This window comes from Zonotrichia leucophrys, chromosome Z (genome assembly GCF_028769735.1).
Source record: "Zonotrichia leucophrys gambelii isolate GWCS_2022_RI chromosome Z, RI_Zleu_2.0, whole genome shotgun sequence".
Lineage (NCBI taxonomy): Eukaryota > Metazoa > Chordata > Aves > Passeriformes > Passerellidae > Zonotrichia > Zonotrichia leucophrys.
In genome coordinates, this window is record NC_088200.1 from 28,613,801 (window position 1) to 28,634,409 (window position 20,609).

Consider the following 20,609-nt stretch of genomic DNA (forward strand, 5'->3'; position numbering starts at 1 on the left):
TAAACAAATCATACATTCTGAACTTCATGAGAAATTATATAAGTAGCATGTCCACAAAAAAAGGTGGTCAAGCATAAACTACATAGTCTGAACTCTTCTGCTACATGACAGATGTGCAGGCACGTGCAATACTTCAAGAATGTACAGTACCATGTCTGTGGACTCTGTCTGTCCTTTATGTACATAGGGCAACTTTTTAGTAAAAACCACAAAAACAAAAAAGCCCAAATCAAATTTTAAAAATTTAAAATACAATCATAATTTTAAGTAATAAATTTTGATTCACAGAACAGATCAAATTACTCAATGAAGAGCACTGACTGTTTAATAAGGGTCTGTGCAGATACAGGTTACAGATATCACATGCATTAATACTGCTTATTCAAAATGAGCTATGTATTTCTAAAACAACAAATATACAATGTGCCACTAGATGCTGTTGCAGCTAAAGGGACCTGATTGATTCCTGGAATATTGGTTGTAGAGCATGTTTTTGTTTACAGCTCTGAAAAGATTTCTTTGCCTGGTCTAGAGAGTGACTCAAATTTCACTCTTACTCCCTTTATCCTCAGCCATGAGTAAAGGCATAATTAGCAACAAAGAACAAAGGTAAACAAATTGGAACAGAATATCTGTAGTAGATTTGTAGCTAATATATGGTCTGTTGTAGCAGAATTACTGTAACATAACAAACCTATAGGAAAGCAAAGGAAAGAAATCCTTAAAGTACTTAAATGTTTCATAAAATGTGGTAAACTATTTCCTAGTATTTATTACCAGAGTAACACAAAAAACCAAAATGAGACTATAAATACTGTGATAATACATTATGAAAAAATATTGAAAAAAAATTTACAGAATAAGCTTGTATTAACAGAGAGACAGATGAAACAACTTATTTTTAAATAAATAATGCAATTGTAACAAATATATAACAGTATATGCAGTAATCCAAATTATCTACCTCTGGAGATATGTGTGGATGAAATGAAAAGTCTTTTAAGCAAAACTCATTCACTAAAGCAGGTGGGGCTTTTTGTTGGTTTTCTTTTTTTTTAATCAGTTTGCTAGATGCCTCACACATCTATTAAGAGGCAATAGATGCCTATTAATACTTGAAATGGAACTCCAGCATGCATTAACCTTAAAGATGCCCACATATTAATACTGAGTCCTTATTTTTAAGACTCTGCTTTAATACAGCACAGGCTTTCTGACCCTTGCAACTTTGCATCTAATCAGAATCTGAACAACTAAATATAATAGAAAATATCAGAAAAAGCAAAGATATTGAGAAATATGTAGTCATAGGAATGGATTATTCAATACATTGTCAACACTCTGGTACTTAAAACAGTAGGAAAAAATATCAGGATGATGTGTGTAAATCTGAACAATAAATGAACACATTTTCAAGTGAAAAATTGTCTAACTTTGCCTTTTTTAAAACATGTTACATAGTTAATTTGTATGATCCTTCAAAAAGTTCTTTTCTAGACTAACTCAAAACTTCAGGCAGTTCAGATTCTAACAGAAGAAGTTACTGTTTCATGTCAGACTGCTGTAATAGATTTTCTAAACATTTAAACTATTTTGAGGAAACATTTATGCTTATAAAGATTCCAGCATGACTAATGATATGCTGCAGTATCAACAAATCATCATTAGAATAATGTCGTTATATTCAAAACCCTGCTTATGAAGACAATTGTTCCCAGATGCTAGAGTGGATAACTCATGTTTCTTCAGAAGCATGTCTGCATCTGCTGTTGAATCACTGCAAGAAGTGGATGGGAAAATGGTTTCCTCTTTTTGAACCAAAAGTCATTATGCACTGAACAGAAGTGGTTTCTGAGGAAATAATGGACACTGTTCAGCCTACATTGCTAAAGAAGAAGGCCTTCAATGGCTCCAATTTTCTTTAAGTAAAAACTCAGTACTGCATCCTCATAGTCTCTGAACTGTGGGGCCCTTCACTACTTTTGAATTTGCAAAACTCCATGTCATTCTTTGTTTTTGTTTGAACCCTCGAATGCTCTCTACTCATCTCTTCTGCTTCACTGCCAGTAAAGTCTTGGGAAGTAACAGGGAAAGAGGTGCATGAGACTTGTCAGCAGTCCCCTTCCCTTTCTCCTGTTACTCCTTCTCTCTAGTTCATTTGCAAAAACAGCAGTGTCCTGTCCAGCAATCAAGCTCACTGCAGTCTTTGATTTTTGTCATCCACCACACCCGGAGAGCATCCAAGATTTTTCCAGGAGTTTAATGGCTTGAAAGAATGCCAGGGTAAAAAAAATGAGCTCAAAACTAAGAATGGATAGGAAGGAATTTAATCTCACCTTGCAGTAGTATGTGTTTCCTTCCTGGCCTTTGACAATTGTAGCATTGTTTCAGTAACATCCAGACAGACCACTGATGCAAAGATGATCCTTTCCCCATCCTGTCACTTGGGAAAACATCATTGTTTCATGAATTCTCACATACATGCCAACATCTCCATCTCCAGAGATTTATGGTTTGTTTTCGCTCATAGGAATCTTACGCTCAAAAATCTAAAGAACCAGCCTCTGATAAGCCTATGACACCTCAATTTTCAGGCTTGTTTTTCCTCATGCTGCAGCTCAGTTTCAAGAGAAATTCTCCTCAAGCATCTTCAGAAATTTTGAGTTTCATAGGGAACAGAAGGCCTCCCATGCTCAGGCTGAGTTCTGAGCACCTTCTATTTGATGCAGGTTTTAAGAAACTCGGCTTACACATATTTCCAGCAAAGTCTTCAGGGTGTTGGTAATTACAGACAATAACCTATGGTGTGTCACAGTGTAGGTAGTATTGATGCAGCTGAAAATTTTCTACTTTTGTGGCACATAATTAAAATCTAACTTGAAATACTTACACAAATATAAAATGGATAGATTTTCTCCTGCTATGGCTATTGTTGAACTTCCCTGACATGACCAATTAAGATGCTCAACATGATTTCCCATGTGTGTGAGTGTGTAATTCCTGCAGAATGGACTGTGGCCAGAAATTAATTCATACCCTGCATACCTACTCTAATGGAATGAAGATTATGTTATCATAATCAACGTGAAAAACATTTCTTTTAAAATATCCTTTTTTATATTGAGTACCACGTATAAATTATGTAGTTCAACTACAAAAAATTATCTTTTCCTAGGTAAATTCAAGGTTCACAGTATATTTAACTTGCCTATAATCAGCACACTTGTTTTAGCACTAAAAAGAAAAATAGAAGTCCTCATCTTTTAAAAAGCAGCAGCTTATATTATCGAACTCAAGATTTCATTCTAGTACATATACATGCATATATCCATGTAAGATGGGTGTTTGAAAGAAAAACACATACTAAATAATTTTTACAATAGAAGAGAGTTCACAAACTTGATCCAATGCATTACTAAATACTTTTCCATTCTTTTTCAATTGATCCTGAGACCATCTTCGCTAAAATGGTAGAGTTATATTTGGAAAGTAGTTATATAGCCACTATTTTGTTCCATTTGTAATAGTTATTAATTCTGAAAGAAATACAACTTCTCTTGTTCATGTAAGATGTCACTGACGGTAATTAAATTTTTGAGCATTCAAGAATTCCCCAGAACAGCAATATCACAGACCTAGAGGCTCAAAAGAGTCATAATGATTGTGTGGTCAGATTTGTCTCCAACAGGCCTCAGGATCTAATTTAATTCTCTACTAAAGCACACCAAATTTTTACCAAGCAAAACCGGTTTCAGAAAGAACTGTAAAAAGCTGTGCTCTTCTATAACAGTCCTTACTGAATACTATATAAGCATTTGTAAGTAAACAAATATTTATGAAAAACATTTAATAAACTATGCATATAGATCTGTATCTGAAAGCATTTTAAACTTTCTCTCATAAATTTACTTTTTATTTTTAGATACTATGCTCTATCTTTACAGTCATTGTGTTTAGTTCTGCAAGTGCAGCCAACTCCTCTTTGAACAACATTTTCTGTCTTCTTTCTTTGCTTGGAAGTCAACAAAGACACTAAATTTTCAAAACATAGTGAAAATATGTTTCTTTCCTATCTCTCTCTCAATTCCAGTAAAAGTGATTGCACACCTACTCTAGAACCTCCATTTTTAAGTAAGAGGGAAAAATTATTTTCATGTATTTCCTGTACAATCTTCCTTTACTATGGTTCACTGTAGAGGGATCAGCCAAAAAAGCATGAGAACTAATGTGGTAGATAGAAGGGTTCAACTCTCACTGGATTTTAGATGCCCACACCTCCAACTTTCCATACCAGTTCTAGTTTTACACCTTCCTCCCACCTCTTGTTGGTGCCTGTATGCCAATTATCCAATTTTGTTCTCATCTGAATTTACTTAAAAATAAGACCTTGAGGAAGGATAGCAGTTAAGTCATTTTTAGGTCCAGACCAGTTCATCACGTGGTTGTACAGACAGACCGCCACACCTGAAAGATGGGGGAGGCAAAGAGGCCAGCAAGCAAACCAATACTGCTGATGAAATAAATACTCAAAGTACACAGCATCTATATGCATATAAAACAACCATTTGGAGACCCAAATAGCACTGCAAAAATCCACTTCTGGTGTTCAAAACTATATAAACCAATACTCTTTGAAATCTACTCCAAGATATGTAGCTGCTTTTTATGCAGATGTGTACCTGGCACCATTCGCTGCAAAGGGCCATTCAAGAGATTTATTTCTCTAAATACAGTTTCATGTTGTGAAATGGGTGTATGTGGACAGGACTTCTACTCCTGTGTCTTAGCTACTACTACTCTTTATCTTCTTGTACACTGTGTAATATGTGCATTTTTGCAGGTGTGCTTGAGCAAGTTTTTTGGTATCTTCAGGAACATCATTCCAAATCAGTTTCTACTGGCAGTTTTTGAACTCATTTCCTTGCAGACACCCATTTGTCAAGAGCACAACTGGAATTTACAATTCAGAGAGATACTTTTCTTTGTTAAGTTTTTGTTTCTTTGTCCCACATACACTAGGACAGCAATATTAAGCTTTACTAAGTGATATTATTCAGTAAAACATTATCAACTATACCAATTAATTTTTTTTTATCTCATTAATATATTGACAATTTTACCTGTTATGGCTTTATTTTAAAACATGATTGAAACACAAATTCAGGCAAGGAAAATGTGTGGTTACTGTTTGGATTCAGTCTTGCAACTATATGAAATTGCTTGCTGTTCACATTTAGCTATGATGCGGATCTACTCACATTTATTAAAATTGGTTAGCTTTTTAGATTGCATTTATATATTTTTTTTTATCATAGGATCCTTTTATATCTAAATAATTTTCCTAATAGGTATGATGAAATTTTTAATCAGTATGGAAGTTCATATAAGAAATACAAATAGGAGAATAGGAGTTACTTCTTCATTGTTCTAAGCAGGGCAAAACTACTATTGTCTAAATACTAGTTTAATAATATTCTCCTCTCCTGCAAATGTGTTCATAACTGAAGTCTGACAAATAACTCTTCTGTTCCCTCAAAGGCTACAGTTGTGAAGGAAGCAGCCAATACTCAAAATAGCAGAGTCCAGCTCCAAAACAATCTTCAAATATCAGGGGATACACCTTGGACGAAAAGAAGTATTTGCAGTGAGGGGATTGCAAATATTAAGGTCACTAAGGTCACTATGATCTCAAAAACAGGGTAGGAATCTATATTTTGGCTATTTACTGCAGTAATCTGAAGATAAATCATCTCAGAAACAGTTCCTTGAGGAACCAAAAATCTGTCCCTGATTTAACTTTGCTCTGGATGTCCCTGTCACAAAGCACACAGATTTGCAACAGCTGGTCTTTGAAAACTCAGATTTGAGAGGCTTGACCAGGGTGAGGACGGGACAGACTGCAGAGAAAACTTTCATTTTCACTCTTGGTTGCAGGCTAAGTTTTTTCAGTACCTGCTCCTGGGGAAAACATTTGCTCAAATCTGTGAGCTAAGATACTACATAGTCTCAGAAGTTAACCTCTTTAGTAGTCACTGTTCAATGCAGTTTTTCAGATTGCTAGTAATGACATCTATTACTCATACACTGAAAGGGTTTCCAAAGAGGAACTATTTTCCCCTAACTAGCAGAAACCACAAACAGCATGAATTATGGAAAAACAGTACAAAGACTTTGGAATAGAAAGAAGTGATTACATCCTGGAATTGAGCCTGTCATACTAAGTAGCCAACTCAGACCATTGGCAGGCCTAGAAAGCCCAATTTGCAGCATGCTCCAGATCCCTACCACTAGTAAGAGCCTCTAAAGATGCTGGCAAACCTGAACATTCTCTTGGTTATTTAGTTTTAAGATATTAAGGCTTCAAGAAGACACTTTATGTACAAAATTATTTCTAGACACAAACAACTGAGAAAAAACTAGCAGAGTAATAGGTAACAGCCCTCATAGCCTTAAGATGACTCTTTTCATTAGGAGAGACACCTTCCACTATTCTCCTAACAGAAAACCTAATTAAACACTGCCAGTGATTCAAAATCCATATAATCTCAAAAAGATAAATGCATCACAATCTATGTAAATAGGCAACAAGCCTTTCACACTCACTTTTGATAATATTGTTTGCACTTAAAAGATTTTTTTAAAAAAGATAAAAAGGACAATCAAAATGACTCTCCAATGGAGTTTCCCACCCCTATCAAGTCAAATTTAAAGTAAGGTCTTGTATGCAAGAAAAAAAACTCAGCACTTGTGATCAGCATAAGCTTTCTTTTCCCAACAACTATATTTAAAACAATGGTATAATCTTAAAATAGGCTGAGAATAGGTTGATTTACTGTTAACTAGTAAGTCTATATTAAAAGGTTCTATCTTTTTTTTTTTAAAAAAAGGGAATTTAGAACAGATCTTCAGTGATTTTTCATGTTACTAGTGGTCACCAATTAAAATATATGAAAGAAATTTATTATTTGCCTGAATTTTAGGATAACTGAATACAAACCCATCTACAGGTTATAGTGTATGAATGTCTTCACATATATGGTCTTAGAATAGAATAGTTCAAATGGAGTGGATCTACACTGATCATCTAATGCACCTACAATCTTAAAAAGAGACTTAAATATAAAAATAGAAACGTCCCAAAGTCAACGCACTGCCAAACAAGAAGCTGCTTCACCAGTGAACTGGAAAAACTAGTTAAATTTGGTTCCTCCTTTGGCCAGGCCTATATGGCTTCCAGGAGTCCTAAACAGATCCAGACAAGTATCCAGAATAGCCTGCTCCTAAAATATAGTGGCTACAGACAACTTCCAATACATGCAGCTCCTAAATATTGCTCTGACCTGGGAGAAAAATGCACACTGGTTCAACTCACAAGAATCCACTGTAACATCCAGCTTCTGGTACTCATACACAAAGTAGCACACATTCCAAAATAAAAATTAACAAGCTGATAATCACAGCAATGCCTGTTCCCTTTTAAAGCAATTTGAAGCACTTTTATCACCATTACTCTCCTGCAGTATTTTAACACTGTAAGAGAAATCTGACTAATCAAGACCAGTTTTGACAATCAAAAGTACTTTTGTGTGGAAAAGTAAAAGCACATTCTGTCAGAAAGATACTTACTTAAAAAACATATAATTAGATAAATTGTTTTGGAACTGTAGCCTGTATTTTGGAAACCATGGCCAAACTGATATGCTACCACCTTCCCTCATATGCTGAGTAACTAAATTTACTTTTCATTTGTAAATTTTTTTATTTGCTAATTCATAAGCTTTCCAAAACTACAGTCAGAACTGACTTATATAGGATTAATTCTTCATTACTGTAATTTCAATCTAAAATAAAGTTATTCTGGAGCAAACCCATTGGAACAAAAACAATTGTATCAGTTTTACGGCCTGGTTAATATATGCAGTCTTTATCTCCGCACAGACTTAGCAGATATTCAAATATGTCTAAATACATACTATTGTCACAGGAAAAAAAAAATAACTTACAAATATCTTTGACATGGGAAGATAGAATAACCACCAAAGAAGTCTACATAAGAGAAACATATTTACTTCTAGTTTCTGAAATGAAATGCCATGCCAAAGTTACTTTCTTCATTTAAAAATCAAAATATAACTAGAAAACAGATAACCAGCAACACAACTCAGGGAAAAAAAAAGGACTACATGTACTGATTAGTATTTCAGCTTGGCTTCTGCTGTAATTTTCCCTGGTCATTACAGTAATATGAAGCATATTCTGCAAAATGAATTAGATTAAATTGCGTTTTATAAATTAAGTAAGTTATTTGGATATTTTTGCAAGTACCTACTATAGCTGTGAATTGAACTATTCATGACATTGCTTATTACTTACAGCACGTAGATTCTACAGTATCATTTCTACCTAAGCAATGTATGGATAAAAACCACATTAAATAAAGTAAAACATTGTGAAAAACTGAAGCAACTGCACTTCCCAACAAAAAATATAACTAACATCTGTTGCAGAAATTGCTTGGCACTTGCACAGTTTCGTGAAGAATTTTTGTTGTAGATAAATATTTTTCTACATTTCCTATTATGCACCACTCAACTCAGACATTTTCCTTAATTATACTCCAAGGAGTTCTTTCATATCCATTAAAGAAAGGCAATTTGTTGCCTAAAAAAATGCATACATATTTTTAAATTTCAACTGTGATTCATCTGTCTTCTAACACATGAAAAAATGTCAAGAAAATACCTATAATTAATGGACTTCATTCTGCAAAAATTTCTAATAAAACTCTCAATGCTCAACATGTTACATTTGTTACATACTTTAATATGTTTGTTTTATATAAGCAATGATCTTGCCATTCATCATTTTACGTCTATTCCGCATCTCAATAAGGAGGCAAATAGCACAGCAAAGCATCAGGAAAGCAAGAAATTACCATTTCAACATTGGTAAAAATGACCAAAGAAGGCTTCTACTTTGTATACATAGTAAACACAGATCATAATTTTTTTCAGAGACAATGTAACAACTTCATGACATTTTCTCTCTCTTTTTTATTCCCTTTTTTTTTTCTTTTTCTTTTAATTTCTCTTTCCAGTACTCTTAAGTAAAGATCTTCAAAATCACTGAGCTCTTGATACAGTGTGAGTTTTTCCCTGAGAATATGCATGTACCGTGCACATTTAACAAAACTGTTGTATTCTGCACACGTTCTGTTGTACTCATACATTAGCAATCAAGACTTGTCTGCTACCAAAATAAACTGTAAGATTTTTTTTTTAAAGCATGTAGTAGAAACCTATTTAAATGCTATTGTAAGCATACAGAGATCTATTACCCTACTGAGATCTCAAGCAGCTGGTAATGAAGAATGAGGTGAAAATGAGGGTACTGCCAATAAAAGAAAAGAAATGTTATGTCTAAATACACAGAAAACTCAGGTCAGGCCCAAAAGTCTGCCCACATGAGTTCATCTGCAAAATGAGAGAGTTACCAGTATAATTTGCTGTTAAGCAAACCAACTGTCATTGCATTCATTATTAATATGAAATTGGAGAAAGAACATTTCTGAAATTTTATTTGCTATAAAAAACTTCACTTAATTTTGGTCACTTTAAAAGTGAAAAATATAGTAAAATAAGAAATACTTAAATCATATAAGAAATAGCCCTACTGATGATGAAAAATGTGATCTGTATTGCTCTACGAAAAAGTTAAAGCCAAGGCATATAGACTATATTTCGATGATAAAATCCAACCAGTTTTGTCTCAGGATATTTTTGGTTTTTAAGTGGGAAGTTTTTGCTTTTATGGTGTAAAATAAACTAGGCCAAATTTGCTTTTATGCTGTACAATAAACCAGGCCAAATTATTAAACTTACATATCAAAATCCATATTACATTACCTTTACATATTAAATACTTTTTTCTAAGTCTGTTTTTTACATGAACAAGACCTAGAACTTGTAAGTTCTATCCCTGCATAACTTTTGTTTACTTTTTTATGTAACTTGATATTTTCAATCCAAATTCCATTTTTTCCCTTTCTCCTAAGAATGAATTTTCAGAGAAAAGGACCAACAATTTTAAAACTATTTTACAGTGTAGTTGACAAACCTTTCACAATCTCTTCTTAAGACCACTGCTATACTCCATTTACATTTATGCCATTTCCTAACATATAATAAGCTTAATTTCTTTTGACTTAGAAAGGAGACGTAAGTAGCAATAAAGAAAAAAAGGCTGTATGTTCACCTATGCTGTACTAAGAGCAGCTATTCTACAGATCAGTTTGTTCTGAGCTCAAATTCTATAACTTCATATTTCAGAAAAAGAAAAATCTAAGAAAGAATCAGTTTAAATACAAAGCAGCAACACGATAAGGTGCTGAAACAGTTTTCAGTCTGCTGCAATCACAGAACAAACGGATTCCTGATATAATCTTTAAGAGGAGGAGTCCTTTAAATGACATTTATGAACAGAATGACACAACCCGATTTTACTTCTTCCTACAATTTCAGAAGTAATTTTCAGCATTTCCCCAAATGTATCTGACATGATCGGAATGTAGACAAGACAAATTTCTCAGAAACTGAAGAGCAAAAGGTACACTGAATAGAACAATTACGTAATTTACTGTGTGATAGCTAGAAATTAGACAAAAACATTACTCCTTGGAACAGGAAGATGAGAAACACTTCAGGACTTCAGAACAGGAATTGCAATTCTGACCTCAAATCAGTACACAGCCGTTCAGATAAAAGCTTTTACATAAAAAAGACAACCTATGGCTGCAACATATTGCTTTAAGCAGTGGAAAAGAATGGAGTAATGGAACAGCGCAAAATTAAAACTAATAGCAAATAAAAACCCAAGTTAAACAAAAAAAATCACTGTCCCAGCAGCTTTTCACAAGAGCAGTTTTAAAAACATCTTTCTTCCCTTAAGCAAAATATGGTGAAAGCAGAAGATCTGCTTGTATCCAAGTATTACTTGTCTGTTTTCCAGAACAACTAAGTCTGTATAGAGTGCAGTGGACTAAGTTTTTGGAGACTGGGACTGTTGCTGGTCTGCATACTTACAGTAAAGGAGAAAATGAGGCCAGTCCTTAACCAGGATGTCAGGGTAATAAGTGATAAGGGATCAGTGGTGTGCAGAAAGTAAATACAAGCAGGCAAGAAGCTGACACATTAACATACCTCTTGTACTGAGCGAGCTGCTGGCTTGTCTTGGTGATTGGCCAGTATTAAAAACGGCAAAGTACATAACTGTGGGTGCTGAAGAGCAGAATGCAGCTCATTCCTAGCAGTTTCTAGATCATCTTCCGAGGAGGCGCTGTCTAGTACAAATATTACCCCTTGGGATCCTTGGTAGTAACGACTCCAGTATTTCCTGATATTGTCAGCTCCTTTCAAGACAATAATGAGAACTAATTAAAACAAGAATAGTTTAACAAATTTAACACTTGTAAGTGAAAATAAACCATCTATTTAGAATTATTAAAATAATTAATTAAATTTTCTCTCTTAACCATCATTAAAAGAATAAAAAGAAAAAAAAGTATTAAAAAATCCAACATACACACACACACCAATGTCAAATCAACATTGTTTAAATAAGGAAGGAAGTTGACTCTATGCAGCTTTCTTCCATTAAAGCGTCTGCTCTGTTAATGAGTACTGGCAGAACTACCATGCTGACAGTACCACAGAGCCTAATCCTTTACCTTCTCACTGGAATATCTTGGCACTAAGACCTAAACCTTTACCCATTCTTTTTCACTTTGTCCTGCAGCTCCTTGTCATAAACCTGCAGCTTCTGTCATGGCAGTGGTTCATTTCTGATAAGATCTTCCAGTTCATCTCCAAACCATCAGGCAACCACTTCATAATTGGGGAAAAAAGGTGTCAGGAAAGCCTATTAAAGTAATTAGATACTTAATGAGGAGAATGATGATACAATAGTGAGTTGAACAGTGAATGAGGAGCTAGGGTGACTACATGCAAAGGCATTCAGTTCAACTACTTTTGCTCTGTCAACCACACTAAGGATTCTGGAAGAGCCCAAAAGCAGACACATGAGTGACTGTATAGGCTTATATGCCACAGTAATTTTTAGGACACAGTTCAGCAGCACTCAGCCATCTCAACAGAAGCCAAGCACTAAGGTTATCAACAGAAAGCTTTTGTCTCCCCTGGAGAGCAGCATATGTTGTAGCAATGAGGTAGGGAAAAAAAAATTGTATTTGACAGCTGTCAAACTATCTAAACTATGATTTGGATATGGGCTATTCTTTGTATGTCTGGATCTGGCACTACACTCATGGGGACAAACACTAAACAGTGAACAGTGGCAGCAATAGTCTAGTAGAAAACTTGACATGTCTGCCAGACAGTGACTTGCAGAAATGTGCAGAAAGTACCTTTTATAGACACTTTTCTTATTTTGAGACAGAGAGAACTGAACTTCCATATATCCACAAGAACCAAGAGCTTAAAATAACAAAATTCCTCTTTTCAGTGAAAGAAAATAACACAAAATTTCTGAGAAACATAATGAGATTTTAATGTAACAAAATGACCGCAAGATTAATACAATGCTTAAAATATTAACTTAATTTACGCATTGTGCAACAAAAAAGACAGTCACTAAATACAAGTGAAGGAAGAAATAAACATTTGCTCCATGAAATTTAGGTATGCAAATCATGAGTATTCAAATCTCACCTAATAGAGTTACTCTTGTCTTTTAACTAGTCACACTGGAACCCTGAACACTTTGTTTCTGTATCTGCACCCAGCACAAGGTGTCAACACACAAACACACAAACTTTTTCCTACAGAGAATACTGAAGTCATACCTAATAAGTTTTTTTCTGCAAAAGACCTACAGATCTGACTACTTAAATGTGAACAGTCACAGGACTTAGTCAAGACCTTGCTTAATCTCTCTGTTAATTTGATTAGACTCAAAATAAAAATGACAAACAAAGATGGATGTTTTATTTATTTTATCATCAGGATCTGAAGATTAATATTATATATACAGAAGAGGGACTGCATTGAAAGCTAATTCTATGTTTCTGTAGAACACGACTATCTGTCCACTGTTCTTGTAAAGAATTTTATAGCATCTGTTAGATGCCCCAGTCCTTCAGAACCAACTAGAGCAAACTGCCAGAGGGACACTGTTTACACAGCCACACACAGCAGTGTCACAGGCATCTGAAGTATCACATTACTTTAAAAACTAGTAGAAAATCATTTTCTATGAACTTAAAGACCAAGACCATGATCAGTTCTTTGAACATTTTTTTTTCCTAGCAACATAACATCTGTCTTATTTGCTCTAAGCATCAGTCAGCTACTTTTCAATCACATGTCACTGCTAGAATCTGAGTTTTACCTTGGTAATCATTCTCACTCTAAAAAAAAAAAAAAAACTGTGGGAAACTGCAGAGCATTTGACCTCTTATATCCAAGCACTTGGAAGAAAGCAGTTCATGGATCCCTACATACTACATAAGACACTGAAGCCAGAAAAGGAGTATCTGATTTGTTGACCTTACAGTCCTGTCTTTTTGGCTCAGATTCTTTAGGAGCTCAACTTTGTTCCCCTACATCAGTTGGCCCAAAAGAACCACCACCAAAGTACAGCAATCCTTTTCTCTCCAGCCCTGGTCACCATGTCATAGTCATAAGAACCAACTTCCCATAAGAACAACATCCCATGAAACTTGGTATTTTCTTTGGGATCTTCCATTACTCTAATGACATGCCCTGAAATTGCTTACACCTCAGTTCTGAAGAAATCAAAATCACCTGAGATTTAAGAATAAAAATAATTTGCACTAAGCAGACAAGGAAAAAACTGATAAAGCATGTACTTTAGGGTGCCATTTTAAACCATTTTTCTGGCAAATGCAGTAGAAAAATAATTCTTGGCATCAATAAGCTATCAGCAGCTGGAAGTCACAATTTCTACAAGACAAAAACCCTGATATTCTTTTGCCTTAACTCTTCATATCCAGAGAACAGAATCTGCTCTCAGTTTCTTTCCTCAGAACAGTGGAGTGGAGTGATCCTGGAGTTATCCTGGGAAGGAAATATTTGCCTATGAAGTATTCAGCCATTCACACCTTGTGGCATGACAAATTTAGCCTTAGAAAGCAAGCAGTTGTTTTTAGGTGCAGTTCAGCAAAACTATCTTATTATTTATTTTTTCATCTATTCCAGCGGCTTCAAAGACAGGAAGATTCGAAGTCTGAGGTCTTTGGAAATCCAGAATATAATGTGTATCCATTAAACATCCTTAGGCTCTCAGAAGAGTGATGTGATAAAAGCAGGAATTTAACTTACCTACTACCCAAAACATCCCTTCAAACAATAGTAACACATAGAATAAGCACTTAGATTTGTCAGCCTGCTATCATGTGTTTCTCTAACAGCTTTGAACCATATGACTGTTTCTCCAATCAATAAACTGCCTTAACTAAGATTTGAAAAAAAATAAATCTCCAAAACATCAGAAAAATATACTTCACATTAGACCTAAGGAATGTGCTATGTGACAGGTTCACTAAAATGTGACATTCAGGGTAGCAGCTTCCTCAAACACAAGCAAGAACCACTACTTATGGCTAAGCATATGATTTGTTTCCCTCAGCAATGAAGGAACTCACAGGAGTGGGTAGAGTCTTGTGATGCGACTGAAATATGCAATTTACAAATAAACTAGGGAGGAAAACCCACCAAAATCTAAACTACAACACAACCACACCACCTATTCTAAAAGAAAAACTGCTATTCAATCAAACGTAGGCTTGAATTACTTTATTACAGGAAAAAAAACAGACCTCTCCTTACAGAAAAATGAGAGGATGATATAATAAAAAACTCAACCATTAAGCATTACTACAGGACACATTTACTCAACTAACTGTAATTTTAAAGACCTTAATTTTAATATTTTTAAATATCAAATATTTTTTCTTTATCATCAAAGGAACAGTGTGCCCATATTAATATTGTTAATTATTAGTATCAGTGTAACAGTACCCCTTTAGGAGGTGGGAGGAAGATTTTGAGTTATGTGCAGTTTGACATGCACATGAACCAGTACACACAAGTACAGGTACACACTCCGGTAGAAATTATGCAAAACACAGAGCTGCAAATCTACCTTTCAGCTATGAATACTTCAATTTATGTCTTCATTCACGGTGGTGGTTGGAGGCTACATCCAACTCCCTCCTTTTTCAGAGGAGAACAGAACATAGCATTACAGAAAAAAATTCACTGAAAGAAATTTGCATGTATCAAATTTGTTACTTGTCAGATGCAGCAACTCTGCATCAAGAGCACAATGAATGTCACAGAGCCCTTGCTTCAACACAGTCTAGTCTGCAAATTAAAGCTCCTGTTAACCTCAAAATACATCACAGGTCTGGAGAACTTATAGTCTCAAATAGAGAGAAAAACTTTTTTTTCCCTTCCCATCAAAAACAGTTAACTTGAGCACATGAAAGAATGCAGGTTGCAAACGGCTTTTCTACCACTTCAAATATATCATCCACTCACCTACATACTCTGAAGGTTTTATAGTTAATTAAAATATTATATAGATCATTCCACTACTGATATTAAACAGAACGTTTCTAATAAGCATAAAGGTGAAAAAATGCCAATGACTCTGTCACAAAATCTTTTTGCATGCAACACTGGCCATGCGTGGGGTAGTAAGAAAGAAGGGAAGGGAAAATAAATCTCTTATCCATTCTTGCAAAGTTTCTAAATATACCCTAGTCTCTCACCCCAAGAAAACCTTTGGAAAATACATGTTTCTAAGTCTATGTAGAGTTTATACTGTCACTTCACATCATATCCCCACAAGTAAAACTCATGTATTTTCCTCAGTAGCCAAGAACATGCCTCATACCTTAGAAATCTTAACATCTTCAAGAGATATGGTTGCTCTTTATCTATCTTGGGCAGGTTTCCCAGTATTCCACCCTTGAATAAATCCTGTATACAATAGGGTTTTTTTTATTGGTTGCTTGTTGTTTGTTTTTTTTAATGTGCTGTTTCGTTTTTATGACACATAAATTTATAAATCCTGTTTAAGATACCTGCTACGAATAATCTCATGGAATCTGACCCATCTGACGGAGACATTCTGCACAGAGACACAAACGTTTTCACTGGTGTAATGTCAGTCACCATTCTACGGCTACCTTGTATGGCTACTGCTACAATGTAGATGCTAAACCAAAACCTTCTCCCATTCCCAAAAGTCCCAGGACTTCTGCTTCCTGGGGTCTATGGCCAACTGATCACAGCCTGCTTTCTCAAGGCTTTCAGGCAGTGTACTCCTGCAATGCAGAAAACATGGCAGTAGGAAACTGGCACTTTTTCCCCAGAAAGAGGAATATTCTGAGAGTGCCAAATCAGCTATATTCACTGCAGCAATTCAAATGTGGTAAGAAAAAAAAGCATAGAAGAAAAAAAAAAAGAAGGACAGAAAATGTTGAGGAAAAAATTGTCTGCCTTTGTATTCAAAACATACAAAATCAGAAATGCATATAAGTTTATGGTACTTCATTTTATTTTTCTTATCAAACCAAAGTTTATGGAAACCATCTCTGTCATCTTTTGTCTGCCTTCCAGGCTTTCCCAGTGAAATTAATCTGGAAGTCAAGCCTTCAGTATTTTCCTTACTAGCTAACTTATATGCTGCTTCCAAATTTGAATCTCCACCTTACTCTGATATTAAATCTGTTGGAATAACATTTGGGTTTCAAGCACTTGGAAGTTTTAAAAACATTATACTTATACCTGCCTCCAGAAAGTCAGCTTGATCTACTTGGTTGTGTGTATTTTATACTACCATGTTTAAAAACCCTTGCAATTTGAAATAAATGTCTTCTGTTCTAGTCAAGAACAAAAAATTCATTATAAAGTTAATTTTAAAAATTACAAATTAATTTTTTTAAAAAAGAGAAGGATATGCGTGCCCTGCAATATGCTTTAACATCTATTTAAGCCCAACTTCGAAAGATTTAATAGTTTGCAGCAGGTGGCATAGCCAGCCATCCTTCACCCCTTCTTCTTCTGTTTTTTTATGAGTTTGGGGTTATTTGCTTTTTAAATTCACAAACACACAGTATTCTCTCTAGGGCTAGCAATGACTGGCTGGCATCAAGATAACCGGCATCTGTGTCCCTCTCCCATCATCTGCTAGAGAACTCTGAGACAGCCAGGGTCTCAGAAGCAGAGGCACAACTCCACAGTAAGACTGCTGCCAGCACCCTGCCAGGTTCAAATGTACCCTCCCCTGAGCTGCAGCCACAGCTTTGATAACAGCGCAGCTAACCTCAAATAAGGTCCAAAATATAACTATCTCTATGGCACTTCAAACTAATAGTCATACAAAAGAAGTGGCAAGTCTATCATAGCTGTGTATTTCTGTTTAGCCTTTTTGTGAATTGGTCTACAGAAGTTCAAAGCTTTATCTGTCTAGAATCACAGATAAAACTTTGGGGGATGTTCTTAAAATATTTGTATCATTTCTGATGCTTAACTAAGCTGCCATACTCTATCCTTTTATTCTGCCTGAAGAAAATGACCTTGCAAGCCCAACATAAGGCAGAGACTTTTAAGCAAACCAAATGTTCTGCTTTTCTTTCCACAAAATATCTCACAAACAAAAACAACCAGTCCACACCCACAAAAAGCTTAACTAGGAAATTCTGTATTTTGCTTATCCTATTTACACAGCTTTGATAGGCATTGCTTGCATGGTTCCTACTTGCAGTGAGACGAACTGCAGGTTGTCCTTTCACACTGTAAAAAATGACCCAGTTGTAGCAAAAAGCACAATATTTCCAAACAACAGTGGCAAGATCACTATGCTGAATAAGAGCTTCCTCGGACTCCCATTAAAGAGGTCCCTAAGCAGGTGTAAATGATCTTTCTTATCTATGAAATGAGGAAACTATGTGACAGAGCCTGGGCTTAGGCACCATTCGAACAGCAGGCTGAGCATGATTGATAGCAAACAGATCTAACTTTAATGCTTTTGGAAACAGAATGTATCCGTGCAACTCAGAGCGTGGACAGCTCAACAGGGTCATCTAAAAATTTCATCTGCTAAGACATTCTGTAAACTGTTTGATGCAGCTATGTCACAGATGGCATTGCATGGTACTCCACAACCAGATTTTGTAGACGTGTCAAGTGCCTTTTAGTCAAGTACAGTATGGAGATTTTATTGCTTTGTGTTAGTTCATCCCCCTGTAGATGACTTAGGCTGGCATTTACTTGTGGGATCAGTTTTCTGATGACTAACTTGATGAAATGTTAGCTGCTCTGTGTTGCTCGAAGGGTGTTCTGTACTCTACTTCCATAGAGCAAAGGCAGAGAAATTTCCCAAAATATTTGAATTTTAAGCTCTAATTAATGGAGCAACATTACTTTCTCCCACATCCATCATTTTTTTACCAGGCAGATACTACCTGACAACTGTTTCTGTCTTCTCCAGAATTTCAGATTTTCCATTCAACTTGGACTGCACAACAGTGTGGCTTCTCCTCCTACTCTCTTTTCTGCTGCTCTTTACTTCCAAATTAAGGCAAAAATACACATGCTTTGTTTAACCAAACCTATTTAAAGCTATTTGTTCTGAAGCTGTCACCTAGACAATTAATTTAGCTGGCCTAAGAATGTGAATTTATGACTTTGGTAATCAAGCTTAAGAAGTAACAGGAGTGGAGAGGAAAGTTCTCATCTCTTTTCCTGGGCATGCTCAACCAACTGGAGACAAGAGCATTCCTGATATTAACCACTCCATTCTTGCTAAGCACTTAACAGATTTTTGTCTTAAATGAATTTTCCAATATGACTACACAACATGTACTCTCTGCTTTTGAGAAAATTGCTTTAGGATGTATCACAAAATCTAACACAAACATAAAGACAATATATTTAAATAAATAAAAGAGGCAACATTATTAAATCCTATTGCATGTTGTTAGCATTTTTAAACTTTGTAAGAAGAAGACCTGCTCACAACCAGAATCATTCTTTTAAATTTAACGTGGCTCATTATTTGGCATCTCACTTGTAGTTTCTAAGCCTCCATTTACAAGATACAGACAAAATTATTAAATAACTTATTCCAAAAAGACAACTAAAAATTCTTAGTTGACTACCAGGATGGACCTTTAATCTTGATATAGACCTGAAGAAATATCTAAACTGGAACTTTATATTCTGTTTTGAAAGCATTACAAGTGCAAATGGCTTAAAAAAACAGGGAATAAATGGTGGCTTTCAGCCACTGTGTCTTCAGGTTGGAATTTGTTAGAATCAAAGAAAAAGCTGCCTATTGCCTTTACACCTTCACTATCTATCTTGAGAACCAACCTCAGCATTCAGCATCCCAAACTTTTTTCAGCAAAACACTGTTAGAATCTTCTGAACAACAAACGTTATCATTTGCCTTATTTTTACAGTCTTCTCCCACTCCTTTCTATGTTCATCACACACAGTGTCAGCCATAGTTGCCACAACAAATTACTGCACTGTAGGAGGAAATCATCACAACCGTAGTTTCTTTCTGTATTATTATTCAGCTAAGTCACATAATAAAGACAGACATTTCCAACTGTTCTGGTAATAGTACATTCTGAAAGAATGTGGACTAGGGCATGGCACATCTCCACAATAATTTAAATTATACATATTATCTTTTAGACCAAATTTTTTTGGGGAAAAGATGACATTATTTTTTAGCTTCTTAGGAACAAGGATGGGATTATTGGTATAGCAAAACAGCAACTTAGAGAACAGGCAGTTCAACTTGGTCAGCAAATAAAGCAAGATTTTCTTTTCAAGTAATTCAAGAAAGCCTAATGTTAGATTTGAAAGCTCTCTATATATTCTTACTTTTTCAGGATCAAACTCCAGCTTTTTAAACAAAACATTTACCATTTATCAAATTGGATAAACTCTTTATTCTCTGTTAGGACTGCAAGTTTCTGTCTTAGGAAAAAAAAAAAAAAAAACCAAAAAACCCAGAAATTGTGTTGAATTTTTAATATTCTAGAATCATGCACTTCAAAGAAAAACTTCTGCAAAGAGAGCACAATAAAATTTTGTTCCCTGTCCCTAAATCTTAAAGGAGGATGAAGAGATAATCAGTCCTTGAATAAATTAGAGAAGGGAGACTATGTTCTCTGTATTTTGTCTGAAAATTTACAATCCCTGTAGAAACGAAGAAATAAAACCTGGCTTCATTATCAGCTTTGGAGACCATCAGCACAGTAAAAACCAGCACCATCTTTAACCTCAAGGAAGGACACTGCCTCAACGAAACAGAAAGGATACTACAGCATCTGTTTCATATAAATGCTTGGCTGCTGAATATAAGAACCTTAAGCAGTATAACTTCTGCTGTGTTTTAAATGCTGGCTGTTAATATGTTACTGTATGATGACATATGTAGATTCCTGTTACCTAAACCTAAAAAGACAAAGCAACAAAACCTTACAACTACACAGAATGTCACTCTATAAATAACATGTAACAACAGGCAGTGGTTGTTAAGGAAAG

The 20,609-nt window shown here is 35.1% G+C and overlaps 1 protein-coding gene across 6 annotated transcripts in view; it reads right to left on the reverse strand.

Moving 5' to 3' along the window:
- Nucleotides 1-20,609, reverse strand: part of ARL15 (ADP ribosylation factor like GTPase 15) — a 244,918-nt gene that overhangs the window by 119,056 nt on the left and 105,253 nt on the right. For all 6 annotated transcript variants that reach the window (XM_064736165.1, XM_064736167.1, XM_064736163.1 and 3 more), the window contains one exon: nucleotides 11,199-11,407. In XM_064736165.1, the coding sequence (XP_064592235.1) occupies nucleotides 11,199-11,407 (209 nt within the window). The remainder of the gene's footprint in view (nucleotides 1-11,198; nucleotides 11,408-20,609) is intronic.